At 35.1% G+C, this 20,084-nt stretch overlaps 1 protein-coding gene and 2 long non-coding RNA genes across 7 annotated transcripts in view; 1 reads left to right on the forward strand and 2 right to left on the reverse strand.

The window, feature by feature from the left end:
* Nucleotides 1-435: 435 nt before the first annotated feature.
* On the reverse strand, nucleotides 436-8,492 carry LOC111868696 (protein mono-ADP-ribosyltransferase PARP12). 2 transcript variants are annotated; one of them, XM_023859588.2, is made up of 2 exons: nucleotides 7,823-8,492; nucleotides 436-2,213 (listed from the first exon to the last, which is right to left on the reverse strand). In XM_023859588.2, the coding sequence occupies exon 2, from the start codon at nucleotides 2,205-2,207 to the stop codon at nucleotides 1,278-1,280; it is 930 nt and encodes a 309-aa protein (XP_023715356.1). In that variant the 5' UTR covers nucleotides 2,208-2,213; nucleotides 7,823-8,492; the 3' UTR covers nucleotides 436-1,277. The 2 variants fall into 2 exon arrangements, with proteins under 2 accessions (XP_023715356.1, XP_023715355.1); XM_023859587.2 differs by having other exon boundaries at nucleotides 7,851-8,491.
* LOC117282646 lies at nucleotides 6,135-16,937 on the forward strand. Its single transcript, XR_004513469.1, has 2 exons — nucleotides 6,135-6,919; nucleotides 14,133-16,937. It is a non-coding gene; the product is annotated as an uncharacterized LOC117282646 (long non-coding RNA).
* LOC111868697 overlaps nucleotides 13,290-20,084 on the reverse strand; it is a 33,991-nt gene continuing 27,196 nt past the window's right edge. For all 4 annotated transcript variants that reach the window (XR_002843547.2, XR_002843549.2, XR_002843548.2 and 1 more), the window contains exon 3: nucleotides 13,290-19,710. This is a non-coding gene — a long non-coding RNA (uncharacterized LOC111868697). The remainder of the gene's footprint in view (nucleotides 19,711-20,084) is intronic.

Consider the following 20,084-nt stretch of genomic DNA (forward strand, 5'->3'; position numbering starts at 1 on the left):
TAATATTTTTTCATTCACTGTGTTGTATATTTATGCACATGTTATAGCTTATTCAATATGCTAGTTATTAGTTAGTTATTTAGAGAGGGTGGGTTTCCCCATGCACTGTGACCAGTTTGATCTATTGTGCTTCCCTCTATGATATTCTACCAGTCTCTTTACCCTATCGATAAATGGTGTGTACCATCAGTCCCGCCGAGCAAGCGAGTTCGGCCACTTGCTTAGCGGTGTCTATAATGCTTCCCCCATCTATCAGAGGCCTTAGAGACTATTGTTGGGCGGGAAACGTCCTGGAATTTGGCTCAGTGATCTCCTTTGGGGATATGAGGTTCTTTTACGTGCCATAAAGTTACAACATGGGACACACAGCTTAAAGTCCCTCCCGGAGGACTTGTTCCCTGAATTTTTCCGCCCTTAAAAATTCGACGACCTCCGCCGGGTATTTGAACCCGCGTACCACGAGTCATGAGGTGGGAACGTTACCTCTAGACTACGGAGGCCGCTTATTCAATATGCTACTATCATCCGACAAATTCTGGATCCAAATAATGTAACTCTGTAATAGAAGAACAGTACTGGAGGACACAATAAACAGAAAAATTGTTGTGTGCAGGATGCAAAAAAAAAAAAATCTAAGTGCTGCCACCTACTGTATAAAACGTGCCACTTAAATATTTTGATGCATGAACATACACATGCTGGATAATATGAAAGGCTCTGCTATGGCAAAAAGATGTAAAATGTCTGTGTATACATTCCAGTCTTCTTCTTTCTTTTTTTAATTATAGAATTCCACATAACAAATGCATACTGAACCTTGCATTACTTGACCAAAGTAATGCACAGCATAAATAACTGCCCACAGTGGAAAACAGTAAAATTGCAAGCAATAAGAACATTTTGACTACTAGTATCTGATCATTTGACCATCAACACGAGTCCAACATGTAATTATCATGAGCTAAACTGCATTTTTATGTAGGATTACAAATTTACATTACTTAAATAAGACAAAAAATTTGTATGAATGGAAGTCTGTGTAATAAGATAGTGGGTTTTATTAGTTATACTCTTCTTTCAGTTATTACTGCAACTAGACCACTATATTTCATGAATCTTGAATAAGTTGAAGTCATCATTTATCCAGTACACTCAAATGAAGAGAGTGAGATGTTAAAACTAAATTAACATTCTAAAACGCTTATTGTCCTTCAAATCTTAGTGACCGTTCAGTAATGCATAAAATATTGTGGTATATGATCTTCAAATTGATCTGTTTAGTATTCATCATAGATGTCATGTCTTCTATTTCCTCTAACAACTGGTTCAACTGCATAGTATATTAAGTACTCTGGGTAATACTCACTGTCAGAAAATTTTACAATCACATGCCCATTTTCTTTTTGGGAAGTGTCATACCTCAGTGTGTTGTTGTGGTTGTAAGTTTGTGATATAAGTGGTGGAATGATCATGCCCCCATGACCTTGAGTAATATTCAAAATCAGAACTCTGGCCAGGAACATTATTTTCACGGCAGAATTCTTATCAGAATAATGGCTTGCATAGTAAGAAATTGGTGAGAAGGACACCCCTTGGCCGAATCTGTTCCCTGTGCTACCACCATGAAGCCTCCAGTCAAAGTTATTCTCACAAATACTGTTTACATTACTTTGTTTTGTTCCATGGAAAAGGTACATCTCTCTCACATAATTACCAGACATGCACTCCATCTCATTCTTTTTCAATAGATAACAGCCTAATAAATAAGGATTTTGTACCCGTTCAATTTGAATTACATTAAATTCTTTTTTAGTTGTAGCCTTGAAAAGGTTTTTAACTGTTTTGTACTCTTGTGCATCCTGTTCAACTTCCATTCTGACAAATGCAGAATTAATGGTCATAGGAACCCAGTTTACAGCTAAGGGCTGTCGAAGAACAGCTTTGTTGAGAGGTCTGCAGCTAACAGGTAAAACAAACGGCAGTCGTGCATTCTCCTTGGATTGAAGTCTCATCTTTTCCTCCAGTAATTTTTGTCTCTGTGAAGCTGCATGCTGGTGGGACTGAACATTGGTAGGATCTTCATAGAAAGATGTAGTGTGTGATGATACTAACTGGGCACTGCTTGATGGCCTGTGTGGAGCTGACTGGGCAGATGAAAATGAATTCCTCTGTTGTTTATTTTGTTGACTACTGAAAAGGCCTCCCATATTGCCCTGAGAAAATTTAATGAAGCATTATACACAGACTACACAACACAATATTCGCCTCTGCATGTACCAATTTCAACAGGAAAATGTTATGACTGACTGGACTGAAAGGGATCGATCATCAAATCACTTGCTCTGGTCATAAAGAACTGCTAACGTATCAAACCAACTCCAGTTCATAATATTAAATTGCTGTATCCTCTTGCACTGCATAGATCTGACTTTGTGTTCTGCTTTTTTGCCATCTGTGTGTAATGTCAATTAATATTCTCGCTGTTCTCTCTTTATTGTCACTACATCATCTGGTCACAGAACAAAAAAAAAAAAAAACACACACACACACACACAAACAAACATGTTCATAGCAATTGTTCAAGTGCACCCAAATAAAACAGCTGGTTAACCCACATAACCTATAATTTGAGGCAACTACATAAGGAGAGCAAAACAGCATTACTGTGAACAACAGATTCCTTCACAACTTGTGCACTTGATGATGGCCGGAACATGTAGTGACATGAAAGTGAAAACGACTAGAGAATATTAACTGATGTTTCACACACACGACAAAAAAGCAGAAGGCAAAGTCAGAACAACTCCAGGTCATACTTGAACACAAAATTTATTATATTCTTGTCTTCAACACACTCCTGCACTAAACTGCTGTACAACCAAATACTGCCTTACCTAATATAGTAAAATGTACTGAAGGGGAGGAAAGTTAAAATAATTTGTGTCATTGCAGTTATGTATATGTGAGTATTTTGTTCAGGTTAGTATCTTTGTTTAGAAATTTTTGGGAGAGAAGAACTTCAGTCATTAATATCTGAAAACAGTTCTTTATCCGAAATGTAATATCAGAGTTGTTACTTTTTCTCTCATAATTAGCACAAACCCTCACAAGGTATGTGTCTTCATTTCTAAGTTATTTCACAAACTTTAACAGAATGTGAATTAACAAGAGATAGCATTTAAATTTTAATGAAATGTAGCGATTGGCTATAGGATGGCCAGCCAGGGTCTGATTCCCAGCAGGTGCAAGAGACCTCCACGGCATCCAGACCCAGCCTCCTTACAATGGGTACCCAATTTTTTCTTTCCGTTGGGGTAAAGCAATCAGGGTATGAAGCTGACTGCTCACCTCCATCTAGTGCTGACATGAAGAACGCTGGAGCTATGCGTGCACAGTTGAAATCTGACATATTAAGAAGGCAGACATTGAAACACGAAAGGTGGATAAACCCATAAAATAGTAAGTAGACAATATAACTTAAATATAAAAACAAGCAATAAATCAAATATAACCAGAAAGGAATAACGATAAAATGTTTATTATATTCTAATATATTATTACAGAAGAAAACCTGACCGGGAAACAGAAACAAACAGTACAGAACGTCACAAAAACTAGTTCCAAACAATACAACTGCTCCACATGGAAATCAAATTGGAGCAGAAATAAAACAAACTAGACCACAATCATCTTACAATCTCTCCAGTACTGTTAACTTTCCCACAAGAGTTCAAAATAATTCTAGTTCAGCGATAGATAATATATTCATTGATAACTCAAAATTAAGAGACTATACTGTAGGACCCTTTATAAATGGCTTATCCGATCATGATGCTCAACTCATAGAAATAAATAATATTGACCTTCAGCCCAGTAATCAACAATATCAAACAGTAAGGAAAATCAACAAGCATACGATGGCAGATTTTGTCACAAAATTAAGTAATGAATCATGGGACAATGTATTTGACAGCAATAATATTGATTCTAAATTTAATTGCTTTCTGAACACATACTTGAGGATCTTTTATTCAAGCTTTCCCTTAAAAATAGTCAAAAATGAAAATAAAAACAAATCCACCTGGATAACAATTGGAATAAAAACTTCATGTAAACACAAAAGACAACTATATTTGGCCAGTAGGGACAGTAATGATCCAAGACTAAAAAGTCACTACAAAATGTACTGTAAAATTTTGTCAAAAGTCATTAAAGAAGCCAAACAGAATAACTATAACAGCCAAATTCTAAAATCAAACAATAAAATTAAAACCACCTGGGATATTGTGAAAGTTGAATCAGGAAAGAAATCTGTTAATGAAGACGTACAAAGTTTGAATATTGAAGGGAAGTCCACTAACAATCCACAAGCTATCGCAAGTGCATTTAATGAATATTTCCTTTCATTAGCTGAGAAAACATATTCCAATAATAATAATAATAATAATAATAATAATAATAATAATAATAATAATAATCCAATATACTATCTGTCTCGTGCCTTTAACAATTCATTTCCAAATATCAATCTCAAATTCTCAACAAGGAAGGAAATTGAAAACATTATTAAATCCCTTAAGCCCAAAAATTCACATGGATATGATGAAATCTCTACCAAATTACTTAAAGCAAGCTCTGTTTACATCAGTTCACCCTTGAATCATCTATGTAATAAATCTTTATCATCAGGTACTTTTCCTCAACGCTTAAAATACGCTATAATGAAACCACTTTTTAAAAAAGGAGAGAGAAAATGCATCTCTAATTACAGACCAATATCCATATTGACTTCATTCTCAAAAGTCTTTGAAAAAGTTATGTATAATAGACTACTTGAACACTTAAATTCTAACAACATATTAGTCAAAGAGCAATTTGGATTTAGGAAAGACCTAACAACAGAAAAAGCAACCTATGAACTAACTAACGATATTTTAAGTGCTCTCAATGACAGATTAATTGTGGGAGGGATTTTCTGTGATCTAGCAAAAGCTTTCGATTGTGTTAATCATGATATCTTACTATCGAAATTAAATTTCTATGGAATAACTGGCAAAGCTAATGAATGGATCAAATCATACCTCAAAAACAGGTATCAAAGAGTTGAAATAAATAATAAAAACTCCAGTCATAATGCATTTTCAAACTGGGGAATTATAAAGCACGGTGTTCCACAAGGATCAATTTTAGGTCCCTTACTTTTTCTTCTCTACATAAATGATCTATCTAAAACCATCAACAATAAATCTAAACCAATTCTATATGCAGATGACACTAGTATAATATTTAAGAACTCTGAATTTGAGAACTTTAAAAATGACATAAATATTGTATATGAAGCCTTAAACAGATGGTTCGAAGCCAATTTACTCTCATTAAATTTTGATAAAACCCATTACATATCATTCACAACTAAAAACCACCACCAAATTGATCTGGACATCAGTTATGCCAACAAATTAATCTGTAAAGTACTTGATACAAAATTCCTTGGAATACATGTAGACAGTACACTGTCTTGGAAAATACATACTGAACAAATTATACCTAAATTAAATGCAGCTTGCTATGCGATGAGATCAATTAAGCCTTTTATGTCACAGGAAACATTGAAGATGGTTTACCATGCCTACTTTCATTCTATTATGAACTATGGATTAATATTTTGGGGGAACTCTTCACATAGTGTAATAATTTTTAAAATACAAAAGAATATAATTAGAATCATTACAGGATGTAGAAGTAGAGATTCATGTAGAGAATTATTTAAGAAATTAAAAATTCTACCTCTTCAATCGCAATACATATTATCGCTTCTCTTATTTGTTGTTTACAACAAAGATAAATTCAAATTAAATTCTGATGTCTATAACATGAATACTAGACAAAAATATAACTTCCACCTACCCTCATCAACTTTATCAGTATATCAAAAAGGAGTCTACTTTACTGGCATAAAAGTGTTCAACAATCTGCCACAAAGTATTAAAAACTTGGGCAATGATACTAAAAAGTTTAAATCAGAGTTAAAGAATTATCTACATGCTCATTCCTTCTACTCTTTAGATGAATACTTCAATGTAAATAGAGAATGATGTAAAATTAAGTTATATTAATTTTTAAGCTAAAATTGCCTGTACTTAGGATTTTTAGAATGTAAATAAATTCAATTCAATTCAAAAACAACACTCACAGATAACTACATATTGCAGTGATGGACACCAATATAAATAGTATATATGATGAATTATTTAAACACGCACGAGCAATATTTTACTTCATCATCTGAATGTATTTTGTAACTTAAAAACTTTTAATTTTTACGCTGTTTTATTTTCTTACAGACGCCTTATGTACACCTCTAGACACATATTAATATGAAACTTTTATCCAAATATGAATATATTTACAAGAATTGTATTAATTCTAATGAAATGCTGAATATATTAACTATGTGTAAAGTCTAATTACTAATTAAGTTACTAAGTAACATTACTAATATGTGAATACATACTATAAAACGCAATTCACTACTCTGAGAACAGTTGTTAATGTTGATGGCTTTATAAGCTGAAACATGTAGCACACCACCATACCATTAAAATGAATAAATTCATTATATGCAGTAAATGTGACTGAGATTTTGATAGGTGGTGTGTTGAGATGGAAAAGAAAACAGTAAAGAAACTCTTTGAAGATTACTGAATATAAACTGAGTGCTTTAATTTTTCTCTGTGCTTTTGCTCAAAACATTTTTGCTTCAAGTAGTGTGCAGTGTATATGTGAATCCCTGTGGTGGTCTTCAAGGGTTCTGCTGGCCCTCCCTGGCTGCCAAGCTGTGAAACTGACAGGATGGGCCTTACAACAACATACAGAGTGGTTACCACAACAAGATCTGGGTTACAATCCAGCTCCAGAGGTACATCATCATATGGTTCTTATTTTTTCCTTACTGATATAAAGTTTTTAAACTTCAAAATACAACTGATTTTTCTAGAACAAACAAAATAAATCTCCAACAACCATTCAAGTATCAGGTCTGGGAAAGTGAAACATGCTGTACTTGTTAAAGTAGGTTTATCTTTTTTTATTTGTGAACAAAAAAGAAAAAGAAAACTTCACACTGATGAACTTTGTGATATACTCTCTTCACAAAATACTGTTACTTTGAACAAATCTTGGAGGATACGAATATTGGAATGAACAATTTATTAAGAACTTTAATGAGAAAATCTGCAAGAAAGAGACTGCTTGAGAGATGTAGGTGTAAACATAACGACATTATTAAAATTAATCTTAAAGAAATATGGTATAAGGTTCTGGGATATAATCATTTTGGCTTGGGTGGGGTCCAGTGGTAATGATCCTCTTAGGTTCCATACAGGAGGGTTTACTTTATTTGATGTTTCTGGCGTTGGCCCCTTCCAAATAATTCACCTTCTGGTTATGTAACTTTCAAATAAATTTTGATTTTCATGGCAGACTTGCAAATTGAATAGGGTGGAAAGTGCACATGTGCCGTTTTTGCTTGGAAATGCAATTGCCGTTTAGTACGTATTGCGTTCGGTTTGTGTTGTAGTTAGGGCCTTTAGCATGACGCTATAACAATTTATCAGTTTTAATTGTTGCTACATTCCAGAACATGAGTGTCAACAACAAATATGCATGAAATAATTGACGGAATGAGAAAATGATTACAGCATAAAATTCCCACTAAATAGCCGCCGGCATTGGAGTGGAAAAACGATTTAAACGCCCCCGGTACTGAAGGGTTAACTGCAATACCTTACAAAACTGACAGAAGCGAAACAACTATACTTACAATTATTAATAAGGTTAGAAATATTCACCTGCCGCTATTGATCAAGTACTTTCGGTTTCACTTGGCTGTCTTCACATGCCAACGCCCCACACCTTGCACAAAATCTGATAATCACGCAGGTTACGCCTGTCCCGCGCGCCTTAAGGTGGGAATACACGAGCGCGCCGCGGCTGTAACGTGGCATTACAAGTGATGCGCGGAGTGAATTGGTGCACCTCGAACAAGCAACGCGCACGCAACGAACCATCTGAATGGGGCGCGCAAGCCCGAGCACCTCAGTTCCATTCTGTCTTCGCCGTCCAAGCGTCACTTTTTTGTTCTTTTTATAATAATCATTTTCTCCGGGATTCCACAGTACAGGGAATGATTTGTATGCCTCTATGAGCCCCAAAATATCGTCTTCTGACCGCTCCATGTTTGGGGCGTGCGCGCTTCCCGAGACAAATGGCAACCGAACCCGACCACACTGCGGCAACGAATCCCTTTGTGTTCGTCAGAAAAACCGACAGGAACCTGATCGCTGCGCGGCATTTGAGCCGTGCGCTGCGCGTGTTCAAATTCACGTACACACGAGCGAATAAGTCGCGAATCCCGTTCGATCTATATTGCATTACAGCAGTGGCGCGCTCGTGTATTCCCACCTTTACATAAGCTGGGAATACCCGTATTAACACTCCCTGACAACCGGCGGGCAACATGGCTGCCTTGACGTCACGGTAGCATTGCTGCTTCAATTTCCGTGCGGAGGCCAATCAAATGCTGCAAAATGGCCGCCGCCAGTGCCGAGGCCACGATCGGTAAGAAGGTATGCTGTCATGGCGCTAGCCTATGCATGTTTTTCCTCCCCCTTTCAGAACCCATAGTTCACTGAATAGCAGAGAATATTTTTTCCACCCTGATCTCTTGTACAGCAGAGGTTCTCTTTTTGTAATATAAATGAGTTAAATATCACTTCAGTTATATCCATCACCAGGAAGTTTCTCACCAGTGCCTGTAAAGTAAGAAAATTCTAAATATCGATCCAGCAACTTCATGCAGAAATGCACTGGACACTGAACTATAACATACATAGAATACTTGTGTTGGGTAAACTTCAAAGAAAATTCTGTTTCCATCAGAAACACTTATATTCAGCATAATAAATTTGCTCACAGCTTATGCTTGAAAACCAAGCGGAACATAGCTGCCTTCAGGCAGCACAGATTTAACTTCAAATATTTTCTTTAAATATTTTAATGTCAGTCATAAAGTTGAAATATATTGATGGAAATCATTAATAAAACTAACGAAGGAAGGGAGGTAGGAAATTGTTGTAAAAAGGTTATTCAAAATCTATAAATGATTGTACACGTACACAGTGCCCAGGCTCCAAGAAATGTCATTACTCCACCGTGTGTCATCATGTAACAAGATTTAATGGCTTTAAAGATTCCATATTTTCTAGACATAGAATGAATGCTAGTCTTTTCATGATCTTCATCAGTCTCTCCAAGTTATTTACTCCAGAGCTGAACATGCAACATTAAATGTCAAATTACCCATGCTGTGGTACTGTAAGTCATTTCAGGTTATTGAGATGTAGAATCACTCTATGAAGGGATGTAAGTGGGGTGTACTTTAAGGCAAACTAATTTTCAACATCACATTAGATGCAATTATAAGGTAAATTTCATGCTTCAGAACCCTATGTCTCCTGAGAAAGAGTCTCCATATGATTGTGCTAGGAGATTTCAAGGGCCCCAGATTTGTCTCAGACTTGAAGATAGGTATTGTAGTCCCTAGAGCAGCCTCTCATTTGACACATACTTCTGCAGTCAGATTTGTCAGTGGTCTTGCGGATGCTGTCAGGTGACCCGCAGGAAAATGGTCTTCTTACTATTACTGCATTGTAAGCAAATATTCAATAGATGTGAGAAAGTACGAGCATTTTACTTTACACCTTCTATATTTATATATACCCTTTAGATCCTAAATGCACAAATGAGTGGTTCAGCCATAATTTGTTTTTCACATTGTTTTACATGTTATTATGTTCTATGGCAAGCAGTTGACTAGTTTCTTTTAAAGATAAGTGAAATTATCTTGGACTTCATTAATTAAGCAGCAAGCCTTGAAGAAGTATATGAGAGTGGAAGTAAATTTCCAGCATTCCTAGCTTTGGCACTGGAAGGAAGTGAGTGCTTAGCTTCTCACACCTGCTGCTTTACTAGCTGGGGAAACAGCTCCGGTACCTATTGGATAAGAGGTTGGATGGGCCCCAGATCCACTCTGACCTGGAGAAGAGAAAAATTTCTTGCCTTTGCTGGAAATCTAACATCCTTCATAACCATGGCTTATGCTACTTCAGTTTGTAATAACGTAGAATGTCTCTGGCTGAAATGTTTATAATCTCTCTAATAGTTTCTCGAGGATTATTGCCATTTATGTCATTGTCTAAGTTTTCCAAAGCTGAGAATTGTTTGAGATTTTAACTCATACTATTATTTGTCATTTCTCTGATAAATAATTATATTTTATATGTGTAACCGAAAACTTTTTGAGTGCTCTCTACTTCACAAATTCCCATACATGCATTATTAAGAAGCACTTTCTTGAAGAAAACTGATTCCATCTCTAACTAAATTTGTAATACAGTAGAGAGAAAAACAGAAATAAAATTCTGGAAGACAACATTCGGTTAGTTTGATTTATATGAAAATTGTACTCCTCTAAAGTTAGCAAATAATGGCCTACACTTTGTAGAAAATAATATGAAATATTGGATTTTTGTGTCATCTGTGTATACAGAATTAGTTACAGAATCTAGCATATTATAATATGTTGTCTTTTGTCTCTTATCAAATACCATAATCATGGGGTTTGGAATTTTAAAATGAAAACAGCATGAGTCTTTAGTACGGGAAGAAACTGTATCCAGTTCTTTGACTGATGTCTGTTTACATGTTGGCTTTTTAGGTCCATAACTTTATTTTTAGTAACCACAATGATTACATACATCTATAACACAACATACCTTAGATATAAAGTTCATAAAGTATGTACACTATAAGAACAAGTGAGGTATAAAAAGGAATCCTTAAATGTATTTCAATATAGTTATATACATTCTTCTACAACTGTTCCAAGCCACAATTCTTTAATCTTATCTTGAAATATACTATCACAATTCTCTTTTATTTGTTTGGCAGCACTTGGTCTGTGTCAAGTTTTAACAGCATTCTTTCAAGACATTCTATTCTACAGGGTATCAAAACATATCAAGTTCTCATCTAAGTATACAGCGCTGTAATTTACTTGATTCAAAATATATCAGGAAGCCTACAATTATGGCAATAAAATATTGGATGGATGATGAAGTTATCCCATTATTTAACTGCAGACTATTTACACCCTGCAGTGTTGGCCAGATACCATTTCACACATATTTAGAATCTTGTGTCAACATAGTTGAATATCAATATTTGGTCATCATCCTACCATTTTTCAGGAAAGAGTCCACTTCTATTTGAGAGGGAAACACTTGGCAGTGTAATTATATTAACAAGTCAGAAAGATTCCTATACCAATGTCTTCCCTGTTAACACAATACAAATAGGAAGTAAAGGTCTGTCTGCCTTGATGATGTAGTTTCCAAAATCTTAGACTATAGTTGAATATCAATATTTGGTCATCATCCTACCATTTTTCAGGAAAGAATCCACTTCTATTTGAGAGGGAAACACTTGGCAGTGTAATTATATTAACAAGTCAGAAAGATTCCTATACCAGTGTCTTCCCTGTTAACACAATACAAATAGGAAGTAAAAGTGTGTCTGCCTTAATGATGTAGTTTCCAAAATCTCAGACTATAGTTGAATATCAATATTTGGTCATCATCCTACCATTTTTCAGGAAAGAGTCCACTTCTATTTGAGAGGGAAACACTTGGCAGTGTAATTATATGAACAAGTCAGAAAGATTCCTATACCAATGTCTTCCCTGTTAACACAATACAAATAGGAAGTAAAGGTCTGTCTGCCTTAATGATATAGTTTCCAAAATCTTAGACTTAACTTAATATTAGTATCATCTAAGAGAACTTCTGTGTATTAGCCTCTGTTTAAACTTCAAACTTAAAAAAGTCCCTGAAATTCTGAATTAGTGTTCTCATTAAACATATAGGTTTAGGAATTATATTTGCTTTGGAAATGCCTGTTTATAGCCCAGGTGTGAAAAGAATTTCCAGATGACAAGATCAGATAAAAATAGGATTTAAACTGGCATGTATGTAGAAGGTGAGGAAATAACATAAAACCAAGTTTTCTCTATAACAAGCAACACCATACTACATTTGTTCTGATATTAGACTAATATTCGTTTTCATCTAGGATTTCATATCAGACTTTTGTTATGCTATTGATGGACTTCACATTCCATAACAGTAAGAAATGCCTTAGTTACCTTAATAAGAGAATCCTAAGCAAATTCCAGTAATTAATTAGGTACAAGGTATAAAATAACTTCATAAGTTTTCTCCTGTTGCTAAAAAAGGAGGGTCTAATAATTAACAATCCCATGCACTATGAAAAAAGTTTCACCAACATCTTTGCCAGACTGAATAATTATGCACAGTGGCCTGGGCCATCTCCATTATAATTCTCTTATAAAGCTATAGGTATTTCATTGTTTATTTTCCATCACGGACCAAAGTTCAGAACTCTTTTTGTGAAACAAAATATAACTGAAATTTAAGTTAGCTCAATTTAAAGTTTATTTTGAGTCTGCATGATTCCTTGGTGTGTGGGCAGTCATGCCTAATCATTGCAGTTATATTGACACTGAATACACATATTTAATACAGCATACAACACGTTTAAATTAATTTTAAAAATTAGTAAAATTAAATTAGTGTCCATTGTTTATCTTCCGTCAAAATTGCAACACTTTTACATTCTACACTTCCACACTACATGTTTCGGCGTCAAACGGCCATCTTCAGGTGTTTTTTATGTTAGAGATATTTTACTAAAACTGTGTTAAAAACTGCTACACTGTTTTAATTCGTGTTAAAAATCGCATTCTGTAGTCTTCTTTTTTAAGTAAAACGAGATAAAATACTTTACAATATCTGTTGCGTATTATTTCACCTCACCTGGGGTGTCGTCATATTTGTAAAAAGGTGCTTTTCTTGGCAGCTCGCCCCTCACATTCGTGGTCTATTTTCAGTGTGGAGGAAGCACACGCAAACCAGGAGCACATGGCAGTCAAAAACAGAAATTGTAAAGGATTTTATCTCGTTTTACTTAAAAAAAGAAGACTACAGCATGTGATTTTTAACATGAATTAAAACAGTGTAGCAGTTTTTTAACACAGTTTTAGTAAAATATCTGTAACATAAAAAACACATGAAGATGACCGTTCGAGGCCGAAACATGTAGTGTGGAAGTGTAGAATGTAAAAGTGTTGCAATTTTGACAGATGATAAACAATGGGCGCTAATTTGAACAATTGCAACAGGATGCTGAAATACAGAATAGTAAAATTAATTTTTAATTTTCAACCTTTAGTTCATATATATCTTGTAATTAAACCAACCAGTTACAATATAAATGTACATAGAAATTAGTTATTTGAAGTCTATGTATGTAAATATGAATACACTCTTTACATTTCAGTAATAAAGATGTGTAAATTACAGCACCTGCAGATGACCCTATAAGGGTAGAAACATGTAGTGCAACTTAAGTTAATAAATCATAGTTGTGTTAATGGTGGAATTTGTATTATTAGTTATACTCACACAACAGGATGCAAACATTAAAATTAAGAACAAAAAAAAATGGGTCCAACATTATATTAATTTTGAATACAATAAATTTAAACTGAAACTGGTACATATTGTATGTTTTGACAAATGGATCGTGAAAGTAATATTATATCAAACTCAATCTCACACTCAGAAAATCACATGTTAGGCTAATGTTGGGTTAAATCTGACAACTTTAAAATATTGCATACTGAAACTGCATATTGAAATAATTGGACTTCAGAGGGTTGAACCATCCATGCTAGTTTGTCACAATGGGGGGAAAATTACTATAAAAGATAAGTTCTTAACATTTTGGATGTCAAATATTTAATGCTGAAATTTTGATTAGGAATGAATTTTTATAAAATTCGATTTTATCTACAAAATTGATTTAATGGTACAGAAATAGAATGAATAATAAAACACTAACAATTCTCTGGAAAAAAATGTTGCTAATTATTAACAACAGAGATTTAAAAATATGAATAAATGAATTTAATGTTAGGTCTTTTTTTTTCACAGCACTAGAAGGGGTACCATCTTCTGAGGGGTAACACTTCATAAACCTGTGGAAGTTTGCTGAGGTTTTGGAGGATCATACAGCTTCTACAACTAAAACAAAGTTTGTCAGTATTCTTTGTCTAAGGTATCTTTGATGGCATATTATCAGATAATGACATAGATCTTTATATTATCATTAGAACACTACTAAATTTTATTTTATACCTACAGTGGGACATTGGCAGGCACTCCTTAGGGGCCAAAGCTGAGCCCCTCAAAAATGTAATGCCTCAGTGTTCAAAATTCATGGAAAGCCTTGTCTCATGGGCCGTAGCTTTATCTAACTCTTCCATCATAGTTACATCCACTTGCTTATGGTCCTTGATAGGTATTTTTACCTTTCCCTCTCAAGACTCTTCTGTTGTACCTGGGTTGGGAGACTGGGGCCTATCAGGTGTTCATAGAATTCAGTGTGTATTCATGTCTCCCCAACATCCCTGAACATCCATTATTCTCCCTCCCACCGCATATACCTGGCTACATCGTTAGAAAAGCATGTGTTAACATTTTAGGTTTCTTGCATTTTTCATTTATACGAGATTAAATATGATTATGTGAAGTGTGTTATTTTGAGTGACAAGCCTGTAATGTGAATACAGTAGAAAGTTTATTAGGAATCCTGTGTTAGATGCTTCTTTACACTCTTTGATGCGGGCAGTATTGCCTGCGTCAGATGTACATGGTGCCATTATCTTCAGGTCCTGAAGATGGAGGAAGTATGTACCTCCAAAATGTAGGAAACACTGCCAATATCCACCCACTGCAAAGACCCAAGGACAGAATCAAAATCATATTACACTGATGGATGAAGAGTAGTTGACGAGGAAGCGTATGAGTGATTCGGTTACATATCAATCTTTTTTGCCATGCCTAAAGAAAGATGTGAGGAATGATATTGGTCAAAATTGGTAGGTGGTTGAACAGTGTATTTTTAGGCTTGTACAAATCCCTGCTGAAACACCTGAAGTAAAAAAGTGGAAATCTGTCCTTCTGCCTGCATGATCGACCCATGGGCAGTATAGGGCACATTTGAGCCTAGCAGGGTTCAAATCCTCATTCGACCTAAGGGAAGACTGTATTCCCATCAAGAGAAATAAATATTTAGTCACAGGTTACAGAGCGAGAGAACCCTTTAGTTTAAAATGCCTGTATCAACACCGGATAAGCCTAAGTTGCTGTAAGAAGATGCCTATGTAACCTGAAAATAAACACTTGAAATATTAACACATAAACAAAAATATAATTTCCCCCTTATTTCATTAAATATAGGCATGGGAAAGGAGATAAATTTTGCTTGGTGTTGGCTGCCCCACTTGTTCAGATGTTTATGAGCCACAACTGTGGTGGGAACCAAAGTCACCATACTGAACATTATGTTAAAAAAACAGGGATTTTCTTCTGTAAGACTGCCTACTCAAGGCACATCCAACATTCAGAGATGTTTTTAACCAACAAATGTAAATGACTACTGTAAATTTTTGCTCACCATCTCTTAAAAGCAATTTGACTCTGTATTTTTTTTCTTTTCAGAACCTACTCTCTCATGAACAGATAAATTTCATTCTACACAGAACTTGTGCCCTTTCACCTTGTCAATAGTTTTGGTAGTTACTCCATGACAGACACCTCACTAACTCCCATACTCTGTTGCTTAAGCAGCAGATACACTGGGTCAGAGATGAAGACCAAAACTTTAATGTGCAGCGTGGTCAGGGCTGTCACACAGCTTGGGGTGAGGTTTGGAGGGGGGGGGGGTCAGTGAGATATTAGCATGGAGTGATTTTTAAATGACGATGGGTAACTGGCAACAGAAGGAACCAGGAGAAAAACATACTCTTTACTGTCAGGTTCAATTAGAATGTTCATAAGCAATAATTTTATTTCGACAATTGAGAGCATTTTATGTCTACTAAGTCTTAATTTTGTCTACTACTATTTTGTAAAATTACACGTGAATATATTTCTTTGTGAAGTTCTGGATGAAGCTGTCCTGTTAAGACAGCACACATGAAGTATGTGTAACAAAGGCATAGTGAATCTTTAAGCTACCATAGGTAAATTGGTGGAAAATATGTTATGAGTGCTTAGCATAGATGCGAGCAGACGCTCTGTACTTAGTTCTAAAACGCTTTTTTTTTAATCTGTTGCCTTAAGACGCTGTAACTCTCATTCCTTACCATAAATGTGTGCTTTTCATTCCCCCAGGCTTATCTACTGACCTGGAGGATCTACGTAGTGCTGAGAAACCATTTCCATTCCTAATGCTTGATTTCTGTCAAGGAAACAGTTTCTGTAGCCTAATTAGGCGCCATTTTATAGCATATTGAATGTTTTCAACATATTTCAACAAGCCCTGTAGTGAACATTGGTTTGAGATAACTAAGGAAATGTTGCAGTAGGTTACTAGGCTTTCATATTGGAGTTGTACCACGTAAGAACATGTGGTTGAGGAACTGATGGAAATGAAAGGTAATACCAGGGGAAGATATGATTTTACTTCTCTTCAGCGTACTGATGTATTGCTCCGTTAGTTGGGGCAAGGGGGAGGGAAGTGTTTCTGCAGAAAATCTGATGCTACATAAAATCTGAACCACACCATAAAAAGAAGCAAACCTCTTGAGATTAAAGTGGTAATTGATTTTTTAAATGTTGCAGAGGGCTTTTATATTATTCTTGTTTTAAATATATTTTGTGACCCTTTACATGCTACAATTCATAATTTGTATGCAGCAAACTTAAGATCATCGAGTCACATTCACATCCAAATATAAGTACTAACAACAACTCAACATTAAGTCATGCTACTTCAAATAGAACCTTCTTTCTTATTATAACAGACCATGAAGACTCTGCCATCTGAATATTTCTGTTTTAATACAGAATAAGGAAGACTTATATCTAGCTAGAACTGTTGAAGCTAAAACACTTCTGACATAAGTGCTTTTTGGACATATCAAGGGCGCTGCATTTCTGACTGAATGACATGGATTTTAAATGTACTGAGATTTTTAAATTCTATGAAACTAAACTATGTACATGCTTATGTATACTGTTAATTTTGTATGTTGTAATTACTTTAGGTGAACAGTCATATTTCATTTGCCTTACAGGTTCCTTCTGTCTAGATTTTCATCAGTAAGTATCAGAACAGATTAAAAACGCTATTTTCCATTCACAGCTGAGATCTACCATATCACATCTATAAAAAATGGATATTATTCTAAAGTTTATCATACTCATTAGAAATATCAAACTTTATAGAAGTGAAATATTTGTTACTGTGTTGAATTTAATATGGATCCTAATAGACTTAATAACAACATTGTTCCAATAAAGCATGTCCCAAGATATTTAGTCATGGCTCTTTAGTTCACGTAAAAGTTGCCCTGTGCTTAACTAATTAAGCGCTATGCCATGAAGGCATGTGGCACAGTGGATATATAGACCCATGTTTTCTTGATGTCAGCACTAGTTGGAGGTGAGTGGTCAGCTTCATGCCTTGGCCGATTTAGCCCCAGGGAAAAGGCCCCTGGTACCATTGGATAGGAGGCTGAGTGGGCCACAGAACTAGTCTGGATGACATGAAGCTAAAATTTTTGCCTCCACCAGGACTCAAACACCACCCCCTTGGATGTCCATCCCATAGCCAGTCAATATACCGACTGTGCTATCTTGGCTCTTTATTAGTTCAAGTTGCATACCTTAAAATTACATAATTGTAAACTAATATGGTTTTATGACAGTAATTGGCACTACACTTTGGGTGTTCAGAAACTCCATAAATTGAATGATGAATACTTCGAGCCTTAAAGAGTAGACAATGAGAATTCTTTCTTCCACATCAAAATATGGACAGTGCCATGTGGCTTTGTGCAAGCAAATAAAATGCTGTTCGATTCTAAGGGGTACTGCCGATGGTGTGTAACACTCAGAATTACTGGGTTTTCAGACTTTGTACAGCATCCGGTATTCTAAAAACTAACTGACCTTAATTGAGGTAGCGCTTTCTAAGGGACCCAGCAAAGTAGGTGTCTCCCCCCCTCACCTGAGAAAGGAAACAGGTCCAGTTTCTGAAACATTCTGTTCTCTCATTTTTAGAATACTGAACGATGGACATCTGAAAACCCAGTAATTCTAAAATGCCATTTGCTTAAATATAGTAGTTTACAGATAAAAGATTCTATTTAAGAAATCAAACTGATCTGAAGTATGTGCTTTCTTTACCACTAACTACCAAAGAGAGGAGTGTATTTTCATCATAAATATTGAAATTAGAGTTAGTACTCGTTAACATGTGATAATCTTTTCTTTATTTTAATTTTTATAAGTCAAAGTTTTGGAATCAATGGGTGCATGTATACTTGTTCCACTTTACAGCCATTTCTGCTTATATTTCATAAAAACAGGACTGATTACCATATACTTACAATTACTGAGTTTCTGGGCTAATTATGCCAAAAAGTTACTGCAATTTTTTAGTCTGAAAGGTCATTTTAGGTGCAGTAAAACTAATCTGTTACAGTAAACCGATTAAATTGTCTACATAGTCGATTTAACAATTAACCACCAATTTTGCTACTAAGTAATTTGGCTCACATGCACAAAATTATACCATACAGCTTGTTACTTGACCTTGAAAAACTATTATCTGCTTACAGTTTTCAAATAACATGTTTTCTATTAATCTGACAATAAATTAACCATTTTTTTCATGACAGAATATATTTATATAGATTGATGAAGTTACTAATCACATAATGCCAGGTCAATGGCCAATAAGAATATAAATAATCAGACATATTCAATGAATGCCAGAATTAATTTCTGACATAACACTTTCAAAATCATCACAAAATTAAATTTATTATTGTTGTCAATTTTATTGATATTAGTATTAAGTTTGTACCTGGATGTAAATATTATGGTTTGGAATATTTGTAGTTTGATCCAGTAGCCATGCATTAGAATATGCATCTGAAGTAGTGGATGTACTTCCAGAACAATCTTACAATAGTTTATAATATTATCATACCGTTTTAGCTGATGACTGGTGACTTTTATTTTTCTTAACTTTGGCCAGCACTGTAGTTGTACTTTTTTATCTTACAGGTGTTAAAATTCTTAACTCCAGGTACAGTGCAAGCAATATAATATTGTACATACATGATAACTGGCTTGGCTCTTCAGTCTTTGAATCTTGCGGCAAGTCCATTATGAGATGGTGATGTGGCCCAGTGTAGTTCTGATACATGTGCAATAACAACTCTTTCCATTAATATCGAGACCAAAAACCATAATGGAGCATATTCAAATGTTATAAGTCCTTGAACATTATAATTAAACTCAGAGTAGTCCCATGGGCACGCATTGAATTGCTTCAGTATGAAACCTGTAGAGAACTCCCACATGTACACCCATAACAGGTAACAGATTCCACGAAGCAGAAGGGGCACTCTCGATTTTTTGCAAGCAGCATATATGTGCTCCATGATCATGCCTGATATGCCGTAGATGGCGAGTGACCATACACTTGTGTAACCTGTAACAATAATGAAGGCATGCATCAGGGCTGGGAAACTTCAACCAATGAAGGGCCTCATCATATAATACCTACCTATACTAGGCTGCAATACAAAAAATTGTATCAAATCTGAGATTTTATAGGTTATTAGGTCTCATGTGAAATCTTTGAAAAATTACACAGAATATTTAGTAAGTAATTTTCTTGAAGTTTTATTGACAAGATTGGGTTTTGTTTTTAGAGAAGGACCACATGAACACTTATTTAGTGAAATGGAAGACTACTCTTGTGGGCTACATATGGCTTGTGTCCTGCAACCTCAGCAGATGGTCTCTTGTAGACACAGATTCTCAAATGATGTTCACTATTTATTTTTATGGCTTTTTAGCATA

The sequence above is a fragment of the Cryptotermes secundus genome, unplaced genomic scaffold (assembly GCF_002891405.2).
Source record: "Cryptotermes secundus unplaced genomic scaffold, Csec_1.0 scaffold1184, whole genome shotgun sequence".
Classification (NCBI taxonomy): Eukaryota; Metazoa; Arthropoda; class Insecta; order Blattodea; family Kalotermitidae; genus Cryptotermes; species Cryptotermes secundus.